The following is an 18,294-nucleotide window of genomic DNA, read 5'->3' as shown; positions in this document are numbered from 1 at the left end:
TTTTTTTTTTGTACTTGTGGAGTAAGTTATTATCAACTTTGTTTTTTCTTTCTTTTTCCCCTCTTTTTCTTTTTTATAAATAATAACAGCTTAGTAGGTAGTGAAATAAAAAACTAACCGGTTTTTTTCTTTTGCTTCGGTGGAAAGTCAGTAATGAGTCGTCCATACAGTAAGCAAAGAGGTGGGGGTCGTGGCAATTATGATCGTGGCCACGGGCAGAGGAACGACAACCCAGGGCAGGGGCGTGGTGGGGGCCGCTGGCAAGGACGTGGCGGTTACAATAATAATAATAATAATAATATTAATAATAATAATAATAATAAGAACGACAACAACAACAACAAGAACAACGGTGGCGGTGTGGCGACTTCTGTCATGACGACACTGCTGGATCTCCTCTTCCAGAAATCGTCGAACACCATCTTTGATCCAAGCTCCGGTATGTTGAACCTCTCCAGCTTCCACGAGTCACCGGACCTTGCCAGTGTGCAGCGCAGTGTGGACTTCAACAGTGTGGCCTTTTGTAGAAGCCTGGTGGATGTGATCAAGACCAAGATTGGCACATCACTTCGTATTCTCGCACTCAACAACAACAACATAAGGAAATTGACGGCATTTCTAACGGCATTGGAGGAAGCCGACGTGCATCGCGGCATAACGGCTATTTCAGCAACGGGGAACCAAATCTCAGACCTCACATTTCTTGGCCCGCTGAAGAAGTACGAGAGTCTTGGAGAACTGCTGCTGGAGGGAAACCCCGTTGCGAAGCGCGGCGACTACAAGACGCAGGTGCTCAAGTGCCTACCGAAGCTCATGATGCTTGATGGACAATTGATTGACCGTGCCCTCCTGCGGTTGCCAAACCCAGTTCCCTCCACTCTCAACGACATGCAAGTTGGCGTACTGCGCTTTCTCGAGGGTGGGGTCTTCGCCGCCGCCGCCACGGGCAACTACGATGCACTCGTCAACATGTACGGCCCAACGGCGGTGTGCAGCGTGAGCCGCGCCGAGGAGCCCATCCCGCGACACCTGCCGCTCGATGCCGCACACAACTGTCACGCACTAAGTGGACCCCAGCGAAACATCATGACCAACGACTTTGTCCTCCTGCGCAAACACATTCAGTGGCGAAATCTTCACAGTGATGTGCACTCGCTGCGTCACGTCGCCATTGGGCGTGCGAAAGCCTCGCTGGCCATCCAGTCCATTGGTGGTGGCACCAAGAAGTTCATCACCGTGTCGCACGAACTCAACGGAAACGCCAGTGTGGTTTTCCTCTCGCAGAACATGAAGGTACCTACATGCGTCGTAACTATCCACGGCAGACTCTTTTGGCACTGGTCCCCAAAGAACAGTGACGGCACCGATGTATTTACTAAGGCGGAAGCACCATTCTTTACCTGCTTCTTTGACCGTACCATGACGTTGCTACTAGATAGTACAGGCAGCACATGGACCATCCAAAACGATATGGTTTTTCTGCGCCCTGACCGCACACTGATGCGTGGGGATGGTGCTGAGAGCTCTCCGCTATTCTTTGCGAATGAGGCGTCGAGGGTGGAGACGATGCGCCGTCGTTTCATGCCAAAGGCCACTACGGATGTCATGCGAGTTGTGATTGAGCGCCTCGGGAGTGATGCAGATGTTCAGGCATTCGTCATGGGCCACCTCGCGACGCTGCCCGAACAACGTGTTGCACAGGCAATGACGGACTGTGAGGCTATGGCGTCTATCCTTTCTGGGTGATGACACGTGCGTTTGTAGAGGCTAGTAAAATAAATGAGACGTGATCAGAGATATACTGGGCTCTCTAAAAAATATATATATATATAATATATGCATATTTCTTCGCTTTACTCTCATTATTGTCCTTGTTCTTTTGAGGCATCCTAAGAAGGGGAGGGTGATTGGCGCGAAAAGGGGATCCCTCCTCTGCTGCTTTTCTGTGATGTGGCTGCGTACCTCCAGGGTCGGCGTTTGCAGAAGACTCTGGAGACGTCGTTTGTCTGCTTTGAGCAGCTCATGTGTTTGCTCTTTCTTTTCTTTGTTCTCTTTTTCCTTTTTTTTCTTTCTTCTTTTTCTTTTTTTGTTTTGTTGGTATGTGTCGCTTGAACACGGTCTGTCGCTGAACCTGGGTGGCTGCGCGATGGGAGTGAGATGGGTGGATAAAGAAAGGTTAGCCTAGATTATGTTATAACTACTAATTGCCAAAACATTCCTTCTTTCTCTTTTTTTCCGTAAAGGCTGTTTAAATTGCGTGACGCCGTTGGCTGTCGTTTTGATCCTCTCCTTTTTTTCTCTCACGAGCTATTTTTCTTGCTGTGCGACCACTACTCCTCTCTTCCACTAGTTCATCATCCCAGCTCTGGATTGCTAACCTTACTGGTTGCTTGCGGAGAGAACATGTGTACTTGTGTTTTTATTTTTATTTTCCGAGGGGTATTTTTGTTGTCTTTTAAAGTGAAAAAAAAAAAGAAACGTGGCTAGTAGCGCTCAATCCTGGGGTTGTGCATACCTACGCCGCGCAAACTGCGAGCACAGGTAATAACAGACCAAAGGAGGGGTCCATGCGGCAGCCTGTACACGGTGTTTCGTGTGGACTGCGCAGTGTCACCTGTGTCTCTGGCCAGGTGTACGGGACAGTGCTGTGGTTATGCCGACACAAAACCTCAGTGTGGTGGTGTGTTTGCCCACGTCTGGTGAAATTAAGTGAACCGCGTCTGTAGCTTGACGGGTGTCGCTTTTTTTCTCTTCTCCCGTGTGTGCTACTCTTTGTGTATGGGTGTTGCTGTTTTGTTTCTTTCTTTTCTGTGTTCATGGGAGGGAGCTGAAGTGAAGTGGGTGTATGTGTGGCGCGTGGCGTTGGTCTCGTGGCTTCTGGAGAAAGAGAGAGTGGTCAGAGTGATAATGTCGGCAGTGGTGACGGTTTGAGCACCCTTCCGGTTTTTTTTTTTTCTCTTTCTACGGAATTGGTTGCTCGCGCTGCATTCTGCTGTGGCGCTGAGATATGGCATGTGCAAGACTAGCAACAAGAAAGAAGAAAAAAAAGTATTGACGAGTGTGTGCTTCTCTTGAACAGCAGTTATACACCGAGACTTGGTGCTGTGTGCTGCTGAGATGAGAGGTAATACCGAGAAGAAAGAATGTTTGAAACATTAAAAAAAAAAATGACAACTAATAACACATGGTTTTTAGAGTAATGACATGGATTCTTTGTTATATTTAACATGGGTTGGTGTAAATATACTCTGATCAGATCAATGATCTTGTTGGAATTTTTTTGTTCTATTTTTAATGATGTTGTTTTACTTTCTTGTCTGTGTGTTCTATTGTTTCTCTTGTTCCTATTTTTGTTTCTCTGGATTTCTAGGTTTTCGGTGAATACGCCTTTGTTTTAGTTGCGTGTAAAGCAAAAAAAGGAAAAAAAAATGTACGCCTCTCACAAGAAGGACATCAACCGGCACAAGAGCTTTCATCCTCTTACCTACCGTAATCTCAGTAAGGTAGAACAACGGCAGGAACGGGAGGAATCCCGAAAGAAGGCGAATGAGGAGCGTAATCTGCAACTCCGTCGTGATCAGGAACAGCGCCGATATGATGATCTCGTTCTGGCAGCATCTGCGGGTAGTGTAAGTGGTCAACTGGCAAAATTCCGTCAGGTGGAGAATATTTTTGCGGCAGAGTCACAAGTGGTATCGAAAGGATCTTCCGAAACAGTAGATAATGGAATTTCTGAAATGGTGCCCACTGTTTTGAAGACTAGTAGTGCACTAACATTTAAAAAAGAGGAAGTACAAAATAATGTGGAAGTAAAGAGAGAAGAACGTAAACGTGGTCGCGAGGAAGATGAATCATCCTCTAGTAGTGATAATAAAGGCGTTGTGACGGGTTTCCTTTCCAGCTCAGATTCCGCACAGCTGCGAAAAGAGTTGGATAGACTGCAGAAGGAGCGACATGATCCACTACGCCGCATTGAACGTTTTCAGAACCGAACGGTGGCAGCTGAGGCGAAGCGGCGGGCACTTGAAACAAAGATGACTACTCTCCATAATAACAACGGCAATAGTAATAGTGATAGTAATAGTGCACATACGGAGAAGGATGTTATACGTGGTAGAATCCAAGAACTGTTGGAGTTGAAAAGGCAGAAATGAGAATTGAGTTTTTTTTTTGATGCTTAGAATGTGAAAAAAAAAAATGGGTATCATGTATCCGTGGAAATACACACAAATCCGTATTATTATTATCATTATTATTATTATTGCTGTTCTGGATTATTTTATTTGGAGTGAAAAGATAAGTAATAAACTGTGAACTTTTTTCTCCGTCTTCTTTATTTTCTTTACAGCAGTATTTTGTCCTACACAAGAGCAGAGTAGTAACGCGAACAAAATAAAAGCGAGAGGAAGAAAAGAAACAAAGAGAAAATATAATAAAAGAAAAGAAATACTAGGTTAAATAAATCACACATACACGTACACACAACAAGTGAAAGAGAGAGAGAGTTACACTCACCGTTCACTAGCACACAGTAACAAAACAAAACAAAGAAAAGAAGAAGTTAAAAAAAGACAAAAAAAAAATAAGAAACATAAGAAAGAATGCCCACCCTTGCCGTTGCGCGCGATTACTTATTTGATCTTATTGGAAAGAAGTACACTGAGGAGCAATTTGAAGACATTTGTTTTCAGTTCGGGGTGGAACTTGATGATGTCACGAGTGAGCGTGAAATGTATCGCCGCGAACAGGGTGCCGCAGTGCAGTCTAAACTTGAGGAACTCTCAGATGAGGTGATATACAAAATTGACACACCCGCCAATCGGTATGATTTACTTTGTTCAGAAGGTATGGCAGCTGCGCTTAAGGTGTTTCTTGGCATGATGCCACCACCACAGTACAAGGTGCTTAACCGCAGTAATCCACTCTACAAGATGACTGTAGATAAGTCTGTACGAAATATACGTGACTATGTGGTTTGTGCTGTATTAAAGAATATTCGTTTTAACGATCGAAGTTACAGAAGTTTTATTGATTTTCAAGAGAAATTACATGCAGGGCTTGCACGCCGTCGTACACTTGCTTCTGTTGGAACACATGATTTGGATAAAATTGGTTCTAAGGAGTTGCTTTACACTCTTAGTCCGAAAGAAAAGATTCGCTTTACCCCTCTTAATCAAGGCAGCCGTGTACTAGACTGTAGTGGAGAAGGTCTTGCAGAGTTTTATAAGGAAGATCGACACATTTCAAAGTTTATTCCACTCATATCTCATCTTGATTCTTATCCTGTTGTGATGGAACCTAAGACTCAAAAGATACTCTCCTTACCACCTATTATTAACTCTAATGCTTCTTGTATTGGCCGAGAAACAAGGAATATATTTGTTGAGTGTACAGCTCCTGATCACTATAAGGCAAATGTTTTGGTAAATCAACTGGTTTGTGCATTTTCTACATACTGTGAGGATCCTTTTACAGTTGAAGCTGTACAAGTTAATTATGAAGAGGCAACACCAGATGGCACCAAGACAGAAGTAACACCAAACTTAGACTCAAATCTTATGTCTATGAAGGTTTCAAAAGCTGAGAGACTTATTGGTATTAAGCTAGATTCTAAAACTGAATGCAGTCAATTACTTGAAAAAATGCTACACCGTGTTGAAAAGGTGGAGGATGATGTTATAACGGTTAAAGTTCCACCAACGAGACCTGATGTTCTTGGTCCTACAGATCTTATAGAAGATGTTGCCGTGGCGTATGGATATGATAACATCAAGTACGTTGAGTGCACTACACGAGGAGATGTGACTCAACAGCCAATTAGTAAACTATCTCACCTTCTTCGTGTGGAGATGGCTAACGCTGGTTATACCGAGTTACTAACATTTTCTTTATGCTCTCGAGATGAGGCGTTTACACGATTAAATCGTGAAGATAATGACACAGCTGTTCATATTGCCAATCCGCAGACAATGGAGTTTCAAATTTGCCGTCCTTCTTTAATGCCGGGAATTCTCAAGACACTTAGTGCCAACAAATCGCATGCCCTTCCTCTTCGATTTTTTGAATGTGCTGATGTGGTACTGATAGATAATGAAGTTAACTTTCCACCGGTTATTACAAACACCTCAGAGTACCCACGGTGTGGGGCACGTAATCAACGCCATCTGGCTGCTCTGCATTGCTGCAGTGAATCTAGTGGCTTTGAGGACATTCATGGTCTTGTGGAGTTTGTCATGACAAAACTCGGCGTGTCTCGAGAGGGAATTGCGACTTCAAATAATAACGCTGATGGTGAGGAAAATAGTGATACGTATACATTGGAGCGGGGCAATGATGGAGCCTTCTTCCCTGGCCGTTGTATGGATATCTTTCTACACCGCAATGGAAATAAGGTGAGAATTGGTAACTTTGGCGTGGTACACCCTAACACACTTAAGTTCTACGACATTCCCTTTCCTTGCTCATTCATGGAGATGAATATTCAGTTTGCAGAGTAATCCTACGTAAGGAAGAGAAGAAATGCATAGCTACCCTATTACCCATCGAATATCAGCACGAAGAAAAGCCAAAAACAAAAGGAAAAAAAAAGTGAAATAGAAACATTGAGGTCAAGAATGAAAACATCGTTCAAGAAGAGAATCAACGGAAGTATTATATTTCCTTTTTTTTTCCTCTTAGGAAAGAACATGAAAATAAGTCCTTGAATTCGTGTCTTATTACGAGGTGCTGAATTGAGTTGCTCTACATATATGATGTGGGATGTAACGCGAGGAATGAAAGCAGAAGGCGTCAGAAGAAAAAAAACAAGAAGAGAAAAAATATATATTTCTTGAGAAATAGTGAAAGGAAAGGTAGAAGAAGTGAAATTTTTGAAAGGGAAAGCGAAAATGGTTAATGGTTTGTGTGTGTGTGTGTGTGTGTGTTTTTTTTTTTTAGGTCGTTTTTTTTTTATTGGTGAATACATAATGCGTTTTCAACGTTCGCCTTCCATTTCTTTTCCTTTTTTTTTTTGCTATGCTATTTTTTTATTTTTCTTCCCCCATGAAACTTTGCAATGTCAAGGGTGGATAGGAGGAGAAATTTATTCTGCTGAAATCGCACAAATAATTTTCTTATTGGTGTTCTTTTACCTTTATGCTTTTTTGTTTTTCGTGTTTCCTCCACTTATGAAAGTAGTGGAGTCAAGATTCTAGACGTGGGAGCAGTGTTTTGGGAAAAGAAGTAGAAGAACAACAGCGAAAGAAAAAGGAAAAGTGTCTGAGTCTGTGTGTGTGTGTGTGTGCAAAATAAAGAAATAATATAAATAAGAAGAAAAATAGATTTGAGTTTTAAGGCGAGAGAGAGAGAGAGAAAGAGGGTGTGAGTCATTAGGAATTCAAAGAAAAAGAAAAACACGAAAAATATAAAGAAATGTCAGCTCCATATAAGAAAACAAAAGATAAATCAAGAGTTCCATGTGTGTTTTTCAGACGTGGTACTTGCACCAATCAGAACTGTCCATACTTGCATAGTGGTGGAAAGGGATCAGGGGGAAAGTCAGGCATTATACACAGTGGATCAACCGGTAATGGCTCTTCAGACGGGGGAACGAATCTACTCTCTACAATGTTGAAACTTGTATTTGAAAAACAGCAGCATCATGTCTATAACGCAGCAACAGAGATGTTAGATCTGACTGCATTTAGTAAAATTCCCGATCTGAAGGATGTGGCAGGTGCAATTAATTTTAATACGCAGAGTTTTTGTAATGCCCTTTGTACAACAATAAAAACGCTAATTGTTCCTCCGCCATCGGTTTTACAATTAAAGAAAAACGGCATTACAACATTACATCCTTTAGCAACTCAATTAGAAAAAGCGGATCTCCATCTCTCACTGCGAGCCATTTCCTTTGAAGATAATCAAATTAATACACTAGATGTGTTAAGTGATTTAAAAAGTTTTCGTAACCTTCAAGAGGTGGTATTTCTTGGAAATCCTTTAACAGAGAACAAAAACTATCGTGCTCAAGTGAGAAAAGTTTTACCATTCCTTCTAGGACTAGACGGAGACTCCATAGTAGCTCCACCGTTGTCTTTACCATGGCCGAAATTTGTAGATGGAGGATATAATGATGCACAACGTAATGTGCTACAGTTTATACAGTGTTCCTTATTAAATCCGTTAGAATCCGATGGTACGCCAGAAGTGCCTCGTGGTGTAGATGTTGTTTCAAGTGTATATGCACCAAATGCCGTACTTTCTATTTCTCTCTCATCGCCAGAGTCCGCTGTAAGTTCACCAGCGCGAACCGTAGAAACTGGCACACAGCAACTTAATCAACAACGTAATATCATTCGAGAAATAGTAGCTCTTCGATTAAAGCAAACCGAATGTAATCATAATTTATTACATGGTCTTAAATCAAATGTTATGGCGTGTGGAAGGACAAAGGTGTGTTCACAACTTGAGCATTGGTTATACCCAAAAAGTTTTAATGTTCAGCATTTTCTTCATGGAAGTGCAAGTGCATCATTTCTTGATAATACATCTCTCTATGGCCCATCACCTGTAGCTATGAAGGTGCCAGTAACAGTGGTAACGCTACATGGTGTAATGGTGTGGACATACCGATCTCAACAAGGTAATTCAAATAATAACCTTCCAGTTATTCGGCGTAACTTTTCACGTGTATTGACCGTTTCACAAAGTGAAGCAGGTCGTTGGTTAATCACAAATGATATGGTGTCTCTTTACCCATTCTCAGGTGTGAATGGTGATTCACGAAAAAAGGGCGGTGTTGTTAACGGTGATAGTATATATACAGATTTGAGTGAGAGTCGTGTTTTATTTAGCCCAAGAACTGATCGTAATCGTGTAGAACTTTTAAGTAGACGACATAATGTACCACCTGATGTAGTTATGGCTTTGTGTCAGCATGTTAACAACGACGCTGAGTTGATAACCGTTTTAAGTGATATTCGAGGTGTTCCTTTACCCATGTTTGAACACTGCGCTGAACTAACAGATTCTAACGTACTTGAGAGTATTCAGGTTTGCCGTATTGGCAATCGTTTTGGCTTAGCGCCAGAAGCAGGGTTGGCGTTACTGCGACAAGTAAATGGAAATTGGTGCGCCGTGGAAGAGGCAATGTTAGCTGCTAGTTCTGCACAACAGTCATAGGTGTTCGAAAAGTATGGTATTTGCCATGGAAGAGGAGATAAAGTATGCTTACGGTTAAATTATATTATCTTTTCTTTACTGATACCCTTTTTTAAAAATTTATTGAAAGTTGACACTCTGCGTTTCTGATAAAAGCCGTTTCTCTTGACCTTTTTCCTAGGTAACTATAGTTTGAAAGAAGAGGTAAAGTCGGTGTGTACTGTTTACTAAAAAATAAGTCTGTAAGTGATAATATTAAATATTTCTAAACACCAATGTTTCCCCTTATCTTCCTTAGTCATGGGGATCCCCACACATCAATCTTCACACAAAGGTACACATATATATGTTTTTGGACCTATTCCTCTCCTTTTTTTTCTTTCTTTCTACTGCTTCTTTTTCCTCTTCCGTTTTTCCTTTTTTTTCTCATTCTTCCCTCTTTCCGTTATTCTCCTTGTTTTAAAAAATTTTTTGATCTTTCCTGTTACCTTGAATTATTCCCTGTTTATTGCGTTTCTTCGTTCCCCTTGGTATCTACGGGACTTGAAGCTGCTGAATAGCCGGCACTTATTCTTTTTATGCGGGAGTTGGGGGTTGCTGTCTTGTTCTCAGTATGTGTTTCATGGGCGTATTTCATTGTGGATAGGGAGATAGTTTATAGCCTGTTACTTGATTGGAATCTGGTTTACATTACAGAAACTAAAGCGGAGGAGAAGGGAAAAATAAAGGGGGTGGAATGAAGAATATGTATGTGTGGCTGGGAAGAAGCTTTTTCGGCTGTGGGCCTTAATTTGAAAATGTAGAGAGAAAGGGAGAGACAAAGAGAACTGTTTGTTGATTCAAATTATGATCGTAACCGTCCTTCTAATTTTAGAATACATAATTACCTAATAAAATTAATTAATGGTGTTGTTAGCTATTTTAATCGTAATAAGTATTTATATGTTCTTTTCTTTTTTTATTCTGTTTTTCTTATTCTCCTGCGTGGATACTATCTCCTTTCTTTTTAAAGGTTTTTTTTTATTTATTGTCTTATCATCTCCTTACTGAAGGAAGGAATAGGCGCATTCTTCAGATAGAATATAATTTACAGTCAAGGACCTATATATATATATATATATATATAGTTTTTTTTCCATTTTCTCAAAAGATACGAACGAAACAGAAAAATAAAAAAAAAATATTTTTTTTTTAAGAGTGGAATTCTGTGCAAAAAAAAACAAAAAATAAATAGAGCAATAATCTATGTCTGCGAGTTCGTTGGGTTCAAAGCGTGCCGTTTACGATATATGGCCGCTCAAAAACAAAAAGTTCTTTGTTCTCGTAGACCCACAGAACATATTGGGGGAAACAACTGATAATCTTGCCACGATTGAAACAATCTCCTATCTTTTAAGGAAGAAAGGTGCTGTTGTGGTGGCTTCCTCATTTGGGCCGCTAAGAGGAATTCCATTGAATTTGCCACGAAAAGAACGTGAAGATGCAATTGAGGCTTTCCATCGCGAAGCTGGAATGGGATACAGTAACTACTTCTTTAATGCACCTTCACATTTAAAGATGGAGATACTTGGAGCTGTACCAGGGTATGAGATTCCAGCAAAGTGTTCTGTTAACTGTAATACTGGAAAGACGCAGGCATTTTCTGAACTGTCTATAGAGGAAAAAGCAGCAGCAATACGTAGTGTAGTACCAAAGGCAAGTTTTGCACCGGTTTCAACTTTTCCATTTGTGGAGGCTCTCTCAAAACTCTTGCCTGGTGTAAATGTTAAATTTGCAGAAGATTCCCTGCGTGCCCCAATACATCAATTAGAGCCAGGAGAAATTTTAGTTCTGGAAAACTTGCAATTTTATCATAATGAAACCTCTTCAGATTGTGGAGAACGGATGGCTATGGCTGAGGTTTTTGCCGCGGATATTGATGTCTTTGTTAACGAATCTTTCTTTACGGCTAGTAAAGAATATGCAAGTAATACAGCATTACCAAAAATCCTTCATCATGGTGCGGCTGGACTTTCTATGGAAAGAGAATTGGCGTTTTTCTCAAAATTGCTTACACATCCTCCCAGACCTATTGCAGTAGTTGTAGCGGGAACACATATTCCAGAGAAACTCTTAATGATACGTAGTTTAATGGGTAAGGTAGATAGGATTCTTATTGCTGGTGCATTAACTATGCCTTTTCTAGCAGCTAAAGGATTAAGTGTTGGAAAATGCTTTAATGGATCAGAAATTGTAAAACGAAAGTTTTTTAACTCTCATGGTGGAGTTGTGGAAGAAGAAAGTGTTAGTTGTACACAGTTCGCAGAAGAAATTATTCAATTATGTGAAAAGTATGGTGTAGAACTTGTATTACCTGTAGATCATGTAGTGACAAAGCGACTAACGAAAGCAAATGAAAGTTCTGCGGTAATTGTGGAATCTGTGGCGATACCTTCTGATGTATGTGCTGTGGATTGTGGTGCCAATACCATTGCCCTATTTGCAAAGTATATTCGAGAATCCCAGTGTGTATTTTGGACTGGTACATTTGGATGGACAAAGTTGGGATATAATGAAGGAACCCGCGCCTTTGCCTCTGTTCTGGCGCAGGAGCGCACACTCTCCATCATTGGTGGACGAAGTACCGCGCGCTTTGTGCAGCAGCTTGGATTGTCCCCGCAGTTCTCACACATCTCCAGCGGCGGGGTGTCGTGTTTGGAGGTGCTGCAGGGACATCTCCTCCCCGGCGTGGAGGCCCTCTCCGACGTGACGCCGCTGCTGGACACGAAGAGTTCTCTCTCCGTCGATGAACTCCTGCGCCAACTGCCGCTCTTTTCGGGCTGCACATCCCATCAGCTGAACGCGGCGGCGAGAAAGTTTGTCCGGCGATCGCATGCCCGTGGGGATTACTTGGCGTATGAGGGGGATCGACATGTGTCGATGTGGGTTGTCGCCCAGGGGGCCTTGGTGGCGCACGCGGGGGAGAATACGGTAACGATTCCATCGCGATTTATTGGACGCGGACAAACAGTTGGTATGTATGATTTTATTACACAAGGTTTCGCGGCGGAAACAGTGCAAGCGGCATCAAATGATACTGTGACCTATCAACTCACCTCATCATCTCTAAATGACCTTCTTAACGAGCACCCAGACTTGGCAGCTCAATTTTTTCAAAATATATCAGAACCACTACGTATTATGGCAAACGAGGAATATCATAATTTGTGTTCTATACCAGAGATTTTACGACGTGCAGCATTTTGTTCACGTGTGCCAATTCCATACCCTGTACCAAAAGATTGGGGTCTAATCGAGGATATTGTACAGGATGTTGTATCAACTGTTGCACTGCAACGTTTAACCATTCAATATCTGCCGTATACTCCTATTGCTGGAAATTTTACAGCCAAATTTCCATGGGAACGAATAATCTCTTATAACGGCTTACCTCACGTTCTTTGTGGTGCTGTTGTACGTGATTTGGTTTATCATTGGTGTGCTACTCTTGGTTCGGTACCAGCATCTCTTATATCTTCTATTGCTATTTCTCCTTTTCGTTTGATGGCAATGGGTACACATTGGAGTCTCTTGACATATCAAGCATTATTAGATGAAGCGTTGAATTCTGCAGCAGTTAGTTGGGTACCACTAGCAGCACATGGAAGTTTTCTTATTTTGCAACGACGTCTGGAGCGTCTTCAACGAAACAAATGCTCTCGGATTGTACAGATATTAATTACAGCTATGGTTAAACTATTGCTCGGTGTTATTATTTTCCCAATTGTGTTTCGTCGTAACCGTGAGGTTAGTCATACCACGCTTCTCAATGTGCTTAGAAGCGAGGCTTTTAAAACATACGAACTAAAACAAGTAGTTTCATTGTTACTGCGTTGTATTTTGCACTTATTGTTAGTGATGTTTCGGCGTTTATGTAAGTACTCTATAAAGGATCGCTAAATTATTGAAATAGCATGTTCTTTTCTTTTTTTTCTTTAAATTGAGGGGTGGGAAACGGAGTTCTTGTCTCTATCTTATTCACAAAAGTATAAAAGGGAGAATAAAAACAAAAAAAAAACAAAAAAAAAGCCATACGTAAGCGATAAGAAGGGCAAAAAGAAAAAGAAAAAAATGGTAAAGAAGGAAGACTTTGTTGTGATAAATTACAATGCAACCTCGCTTTTTCGGAACAAAAGAAAAATCTCTCTCTCTCTCTATGTTTTATCCAGAAAATTGACCACGTTCATTTCAAACTTAACTTATTTATCAATCGAAGCTTTTTTTCGTCCCTTTTTTTTTTACTTGCCATTTCATTTAAGTGGCAAATAATAAAATGAGTTCTTGTGTGTTCTTGTGAGGACATACTGTGTCCCTATTTTTTTCTTTTACAAGAGGAAATTTTGCTTCAAATATATCTATTTTTTTTCCTCTTTTTTCTTTTTCTTCTTTCATGAACAAAACGGTATTCTGTAATAAATACAGTAAATTTGAAGAGGTTCTTCTTCTGGTCATCGCAACCACTTCCGCTTCGCAACAAATACATATATTTTGTTCTTTTGGGCGGGAACCATTGATCAATTAATGAAAGCTTGGAATAAACGTGCAGAGCAACACGACATTAGCCATATTCTCAACCTATACAAAGATCAAACATTGTCTCTCTTCGGTAGCATGATAAGATGATTGCTAGAGAAGGAAATGAAAAACAACGAGATCAGCAAAAAGGTACCAACTTTTTTCTTCTGTATACATAAGAGCCGGCTTAGTTGGAGAATAATGTGCCCCTGTTTTCACTCTACCTTTCCCTCAAATAGGTAGTGGTAGTTTTATTGAAATTCTCTCTGTTCGTGAGAGCACCGATTGTAGAGGGTAGTGTTTTTTTTTTTTTTAGTCTCTGTCTGTCTGTGTGTAGTGTTGGGATATGATATTCAATGGAAATTCTTTGATTGTTGTTCCACAGTTTTGTTTTTATTTTGTTTTTCTTTGATGATCTGAAGGACTAGTCAAAGGTTCGAGGGACATTCGAAAGGAGTGCTTTGCTATTGCAGTTCTATGGAAACACTATATGGTAAAAAAGAAATGGTTGGTTTGAAGACTGCAATAATTATTTTATTTTACCTTCTTTTTGGTTTTTCTATTTGGGAAATGTAAAGCATGCAGTATTCACTGTTTTTTTTTCTGGTTCTTGTTTTTGGATTATATTATTATTATTATTATTATTATTATTATTATTATTATTATTATTATTTTTTTTTTTTTTTTTTTTTTTTGAAGTGGGAAGCATGTGTGTTTTTTTTTTTTTGTGGCGTTTTTTCTGTATTCTGATGTTTACTCTCTCTCTCCTCACTCTGTGAAAAATTGTCTTCTTTTTTCCCCTTATTATTGAACTTGATTTAAGAAAATTACTTACAGTGGTACCGCACAAAAAAAAAGAGGGAAAAAAAACAATTATGCCTTGCTGCTCCAAAATCCCAGAAACTGCAGACAAAGATGTGGACAATGTGGGTGTATATCTGGAAGGCTTGTCAAAGGCATTTAAGTCCTTTGAAAAGAATGTCGCTGAAACAATATATGAGTACCAAAGCCTTATGAACACTTACGAAAAAGTTTCTCATGCGTTTGTGGATATTTCACATGAAAATGACCGTAATATCCAGTTGTTTTCCAAAGATTTTGAGTCAGAAATGAGAAAACTTAAGAATGGACCAGCCATGGCATCATTGCAGATGGATATTAACCGTTACGTTAAGGAAGGCCTAGCACCGGTCCTTGCTGAACGTGAAAAAGTTGCTAAATCGTACAAAACTCTAAAAAGCTTAAGAAAAGCATACGATAAATATCGCTATGACATTAGCGAAACCGAAAAAAAATATGCAAAAAAAAATAAATCTCTTACTGAAAGCAAATCTTATGCAAAAATGGGCCGAAAGCGCGATGAGGCATCGGCGAAATATGAAACTAAAAAACAAGAAATTGTAAACGAAGTTACACACCTAAAAGGACTCATCCGGGATTTTGTTTCACATGCACTTCCAGGATATGCAGTGTCTTCGGGATCTTTTGCGAAGCATTTGGGAATACAATTGGAATCTTACGCCAGTGGCATCGGAACGAAGACTACTGATGGTACAATGTCGGGCATCGCCGACACTAATGATGGGTATAATCAAAGAAACGGAGAATATATGAAAGGAGAACACCGTGGCTCAATCCAAAATAATTCATCTTCTAACCCTTTGACTCTTGAGCAACAGTACTATCAGCCTGACGTACAATAGCATCACTCAGTCAAAAGAAACACAACTACAATCGTTGACATTTTGGGCCTATGATATCTTCCAAGAAAAAAAAAACTAGTTATATATCAGTAGCAAAGGGAATGGGGAAATGGGGGAATACACTTCCATTAACGTTATCCCTATAATTGTTTTCATGCTTTCTTTTTTCATTTATTTCTTGTATCTTTAACCTAGAAATTTAACACCAATTTGAACAGAAATGGAAGCTTAACTTTGATGTTATGATAAAAAGTGATAATAGTGAAAAACAAAAGATGCTTACAGAGGTCAAATTTCAACGATAGATTCAAACTCCAAATTCTCATATCAAGAAAGATAATCTTTCCTTGTTATTTTTTTATTATTTTTTATTATTTTCACATCTCATACAAGCAACAAATTTAAAAAGTCTTAAAAGTACCTGGAAAAGATATCATGACACAGTGTGTTTAGGGTGGCCAATCTAACGTCACAGTTCAAGCAGTTAAGCGACAGTTTATAGGTTTCAGATCGTTCTGGCTCAACCGAAGGCAAGTTTTGACAGGATGTAAGGTCCCAGCAGGGTTTTCCTGTTTTTTTTTTTGGCTTTTTGTTGTGGAGTGGAAACAGCCGCTCTCTTGTGAGCACCGCCGTCCGGGATGATGATGATGATGGACATAATATCCGTGCTTCGTGGCGGTGTAAATACGGAATTGGAAGCTCCGAAAAATGGTTGGCGCCACCCGTGGTCCTTCTCTCTTTGCATTACCTTGACATAATATATATATATATATATATATATATATATATATATATATATATATATATATATATATATATCATTGGTGGTTTCCCGCCAAAGGTGTCGTGGTTTTTTTTTCAGGAGTAGTGGTGGCTCTTATTAGGTTGAAAGTATTGCTTTAGGGTGGCGCTGCGTGCGTCTTTCTGCCATTGTTTTTAGTGCCCTGCTGGGGTGGACCTTGACGTGGGCCGGGGTGAGGGAGTGGTATGCCGCTCTTCCTCCATGTTTGTGTCTGTCTGTGTGTGTGAATTGGCGGCGCAGGCACTTCCACGATGGGTGGCGTATACTGCTTGCTTAGGTGTTGGCCGTATGTAGTGCGTTGTCTGCTCTTGCTACCCCCAATGGGGGCGTGAGTTGCTGTGGTCACCGGTGTGCGCTGCTGGGGCGTGCACTCTCCCCATGGCTGTGTTGTGCGGCACAGTGCCGTCCATGTGTTTTGAGTGACCTTGGTGGGCTGGAGTCGCTGGCGGTGTATGAAACGGAGGCTGAGTCCGTTGCGTTGCTTTCGCACTGGGGTGTCTGTGAGTGTGTGGTGGTGGTTGTTGCATTTGGAGCCGTGCGTGGTGTAGCGGGTGCCCGCGATAGGTGTGTGTGTGTGTGTGTGCGTGACTGTGTGGTTGCTGCTGAGGGGACTGCGGTTAACATTACAGAAGGGTGATTGCTGCACATGATTGGGTCTCGCACCTGTTCTGGACGTGTGAGGAAGGGACGCAGTGATTGCACATCTGGGTATTCATCCAACTGTGGTAGCGCTGTATATACCATTTACTGATTTCCTCTCTATCTCTCTCGCCCTCTCTTTTTTATGTCCTTTTTCTCGTCTGTGTGCCTTTCTTCTTTATTCCTTGTAGATTTGCTGTTTAAGAGCTTCAAAGCAAGCACACCTATATATCTATTATACACGTCTGTGAGACAATGGCCCGACAGATGCACGTCTCAGTGTTTCTCCTGCTGTTGTTGTTTATGCAACTCTGCAGCACGAGTGGAATCCTCGCCGAGCAGTCGACTGGAGTTGTGCGGGAGTTGCCCCGCAAAGGACAAGGAGCATCGCAAGCGTACACCGTTTCCACAACGGAGCGAAAGTTCATCCGCATTCATGCCTCTTACGAGGACTTGACCAAGGGCAAGTACTGCAGCGGGTGGGAAGACCTGATCCCAGACTTCACTGGGAGCGTTATTCGGTGCCCTGATTGGTACGTTCTTACCGAGAATATGAAAGCCGCCCTTAAAGGTACCATTCTTCCTGCTGCGATTAAACTGCACGCCGATCGTGTGCTCGTTGATCGCGTGAGCAGTCCGTTGAAGGTTCCTGAGTTTAAAGAAGACAGTATTTGCAAGAACTTTAGTGTTCCTGAGCACCACCGTAATGGAGGTGTTAATGATGCGGACATGGTGGTGTATGTGGCAGCGAGACCAGTTGATCCATTTGGCGTTCCCTGTGCTTATGATGAGAACTCCGGCCGACCTGTTGCTGGGGCGATAAATGTTCAGTTATATCCCCTAAAGGTGCAGCGGTATAATGTTCGTCGCATCGCGCATGAAATTGCCCATGCACTTGGGTTTGACTACCAGCTGTTTGTAAAGAAGAATATGGTGTCTGAGGTCACGCTTGGTGGTGAGAGGAAGCGTGTGGTGGTGAACTCAAGCCAAACGAAGAAGAAGGCACGGGAATACTACGATTGCAATAACCTGGATGGCTTGGAATTGGGTTTTCTCTTCAATTCGAACGAGATTTCGTCACACTGGGCCTGGAGAAACGCGAATGATGATTTGATGTCTTCTGGGTATCGTTTTGGTGCCATGCACTACTCTGTTCTAACGATGTCTGTGTTTGAAGATCTAAACTTTTACACAGTCAACTGGGGCATGGCGGAGTCAATTACTTGGGGCAACAAGACCGGGTGCGAGTTCTTTGGAAGTGAATGCAAGGATGAGGATGATACCAAATACCCCAGGGAGTTTTGCAGTCGAAAGGGGATTGATTTGTCCTGCACAGCTGATCGCCTTGGATTGGCGGGCTGTGATCCCTATGCGGAGGATCGATACCCAAACGAAGATTATCCTCGCTGCATGGTTCGTGCTCATGGACTTATGGTGACTGAAGATCAGTTGCAT

The 18,294-nt window shown here is 41.4% G+C and overlaps 6 protein-coding genes across 6 annotated transcripts; all 6 read left to right on the top strand.

Moving 5' to 3' along the window:
* Window positions 1-153: 153 nt before the first annotated feature.
* Window positions 154-1,746, top strand: LSM04_006762 (uncharacterized protein; the record flags this gene model as incomplete). Its single annotated transcript, XM_067336866.1, has 1 exon — window positions 154-1,746. The coding sequence occupies one exon, from the start codon at window positions 154-156 to the stop codon at window positions 1,744-1,746; it is 1,593 nt and encodes a 530-aa protein (XP_067188907.1).
* A 1,682-nt stretch (window positions 1,747-3,428) lies between these two features.
* On the top strand, window positions 3,429-4,154 carry LSM04_001872 (uncharacterized protein; the record flags this gene model as incomplete). The annotated part of the gene is made up of 1 exon (XM_067336864.1): window positions 3,429-4,154. One exon carries the CDS (start codon window positions 3,429-3,431, stop codon window positions 4,152-4,154), a length of 726 nt encoding a protein of 241 aa, XP_067188830.1.
* A 447-nt stretch (window positions 4,155-4,601) lies between these two features.
* LSM04_006230 (Phenylalanine--tRNA ligase beta subunit) lies at window positions 4,602-6,497 on the top strand (the record flags this gene model as incomplete). The annotated part of the gene is made up of 1 exon (XM_067336863.1): window positions 4,602-6,497. One exon carries the CDS (start codon window positions 4,602-4,604, stop codon window positions 6,495-6,497), a length of 1,896 nt encoding a protein of 631 aa, XP_067188899.1.
* Window positions 6,498-7,410: 913 nt separating this feature from the next.
* Window positions 7,411-9,162, top strand: LSM04_007817 (uncharacterized protein; the record flags this gene model as incomplete). Its single annotated transcript, XM_067336862.1, has 1 exon — window positions 7,411-9,162. One exon carries the CDS (start codon window positions 7,411-7,413, stop codon window positions 9,160-9,162), a length of 1,752 nt encoding a protein of 583 aa, XP_067188928.1.
* Window positions 9,163-10,386: 1,224 nt separating this feature from the next.
* Window positions 10,387-13,080, top strand: LSM04_005234 (Phosphoglycerate kinase; the record flags this gene model as incomplete). Its single annotated transcript, XM_067336861.1, has 1 exon — window positions 10,387-13,080. The coding sequence occupies one exon, from the start codon at window positions 10,387-10,389 to the stop codon at window positions 13,078-13,080; it is 2,694 nt and encodes an 897-aa protein (XP_067188881.1).
* Window positions 13,081-14,570: 1,490 nt separating this feature from the next.
* Window positions 14,571-15,398, top strand: LSM04_005508 (uncharacterized protein; the record flags this gene model as incomplete). Its single annotated transcript, XM_067336860.1, has 1 exon — window positions 14,571-15,398. One exon carries the CDS (start codon window positions 14,571-14,573, stop codon window positions 15,396-15,398), a length of 828 nt encoding a protein of 275 aa, XP_067188883.1.
* Window positions 15,399-18,294: the final 2,896 nt, after the last annotated feature.

The sequence above is a fragment of the Trypanosoma melophagium genome, assembly GCF_022059095.1.
Source record: "Trypanosoma melophagium isolate St. Kilda chromosome Unknown ctg34segment0, whole genome shotgun sequence".
NCBI classification, from domain to species: Eukaryota; Euglenozoa; class Kinetoplastea; order Trypanosomatida; family Trypanosomatidae; genus Trypanosoma; species Trypanosoma melophagium.
The sequence above is the reverse complement of the archived record's forward strand: the minus strand, read 5'-3'. Positions and strand labels throughout refer to the sequence as shown.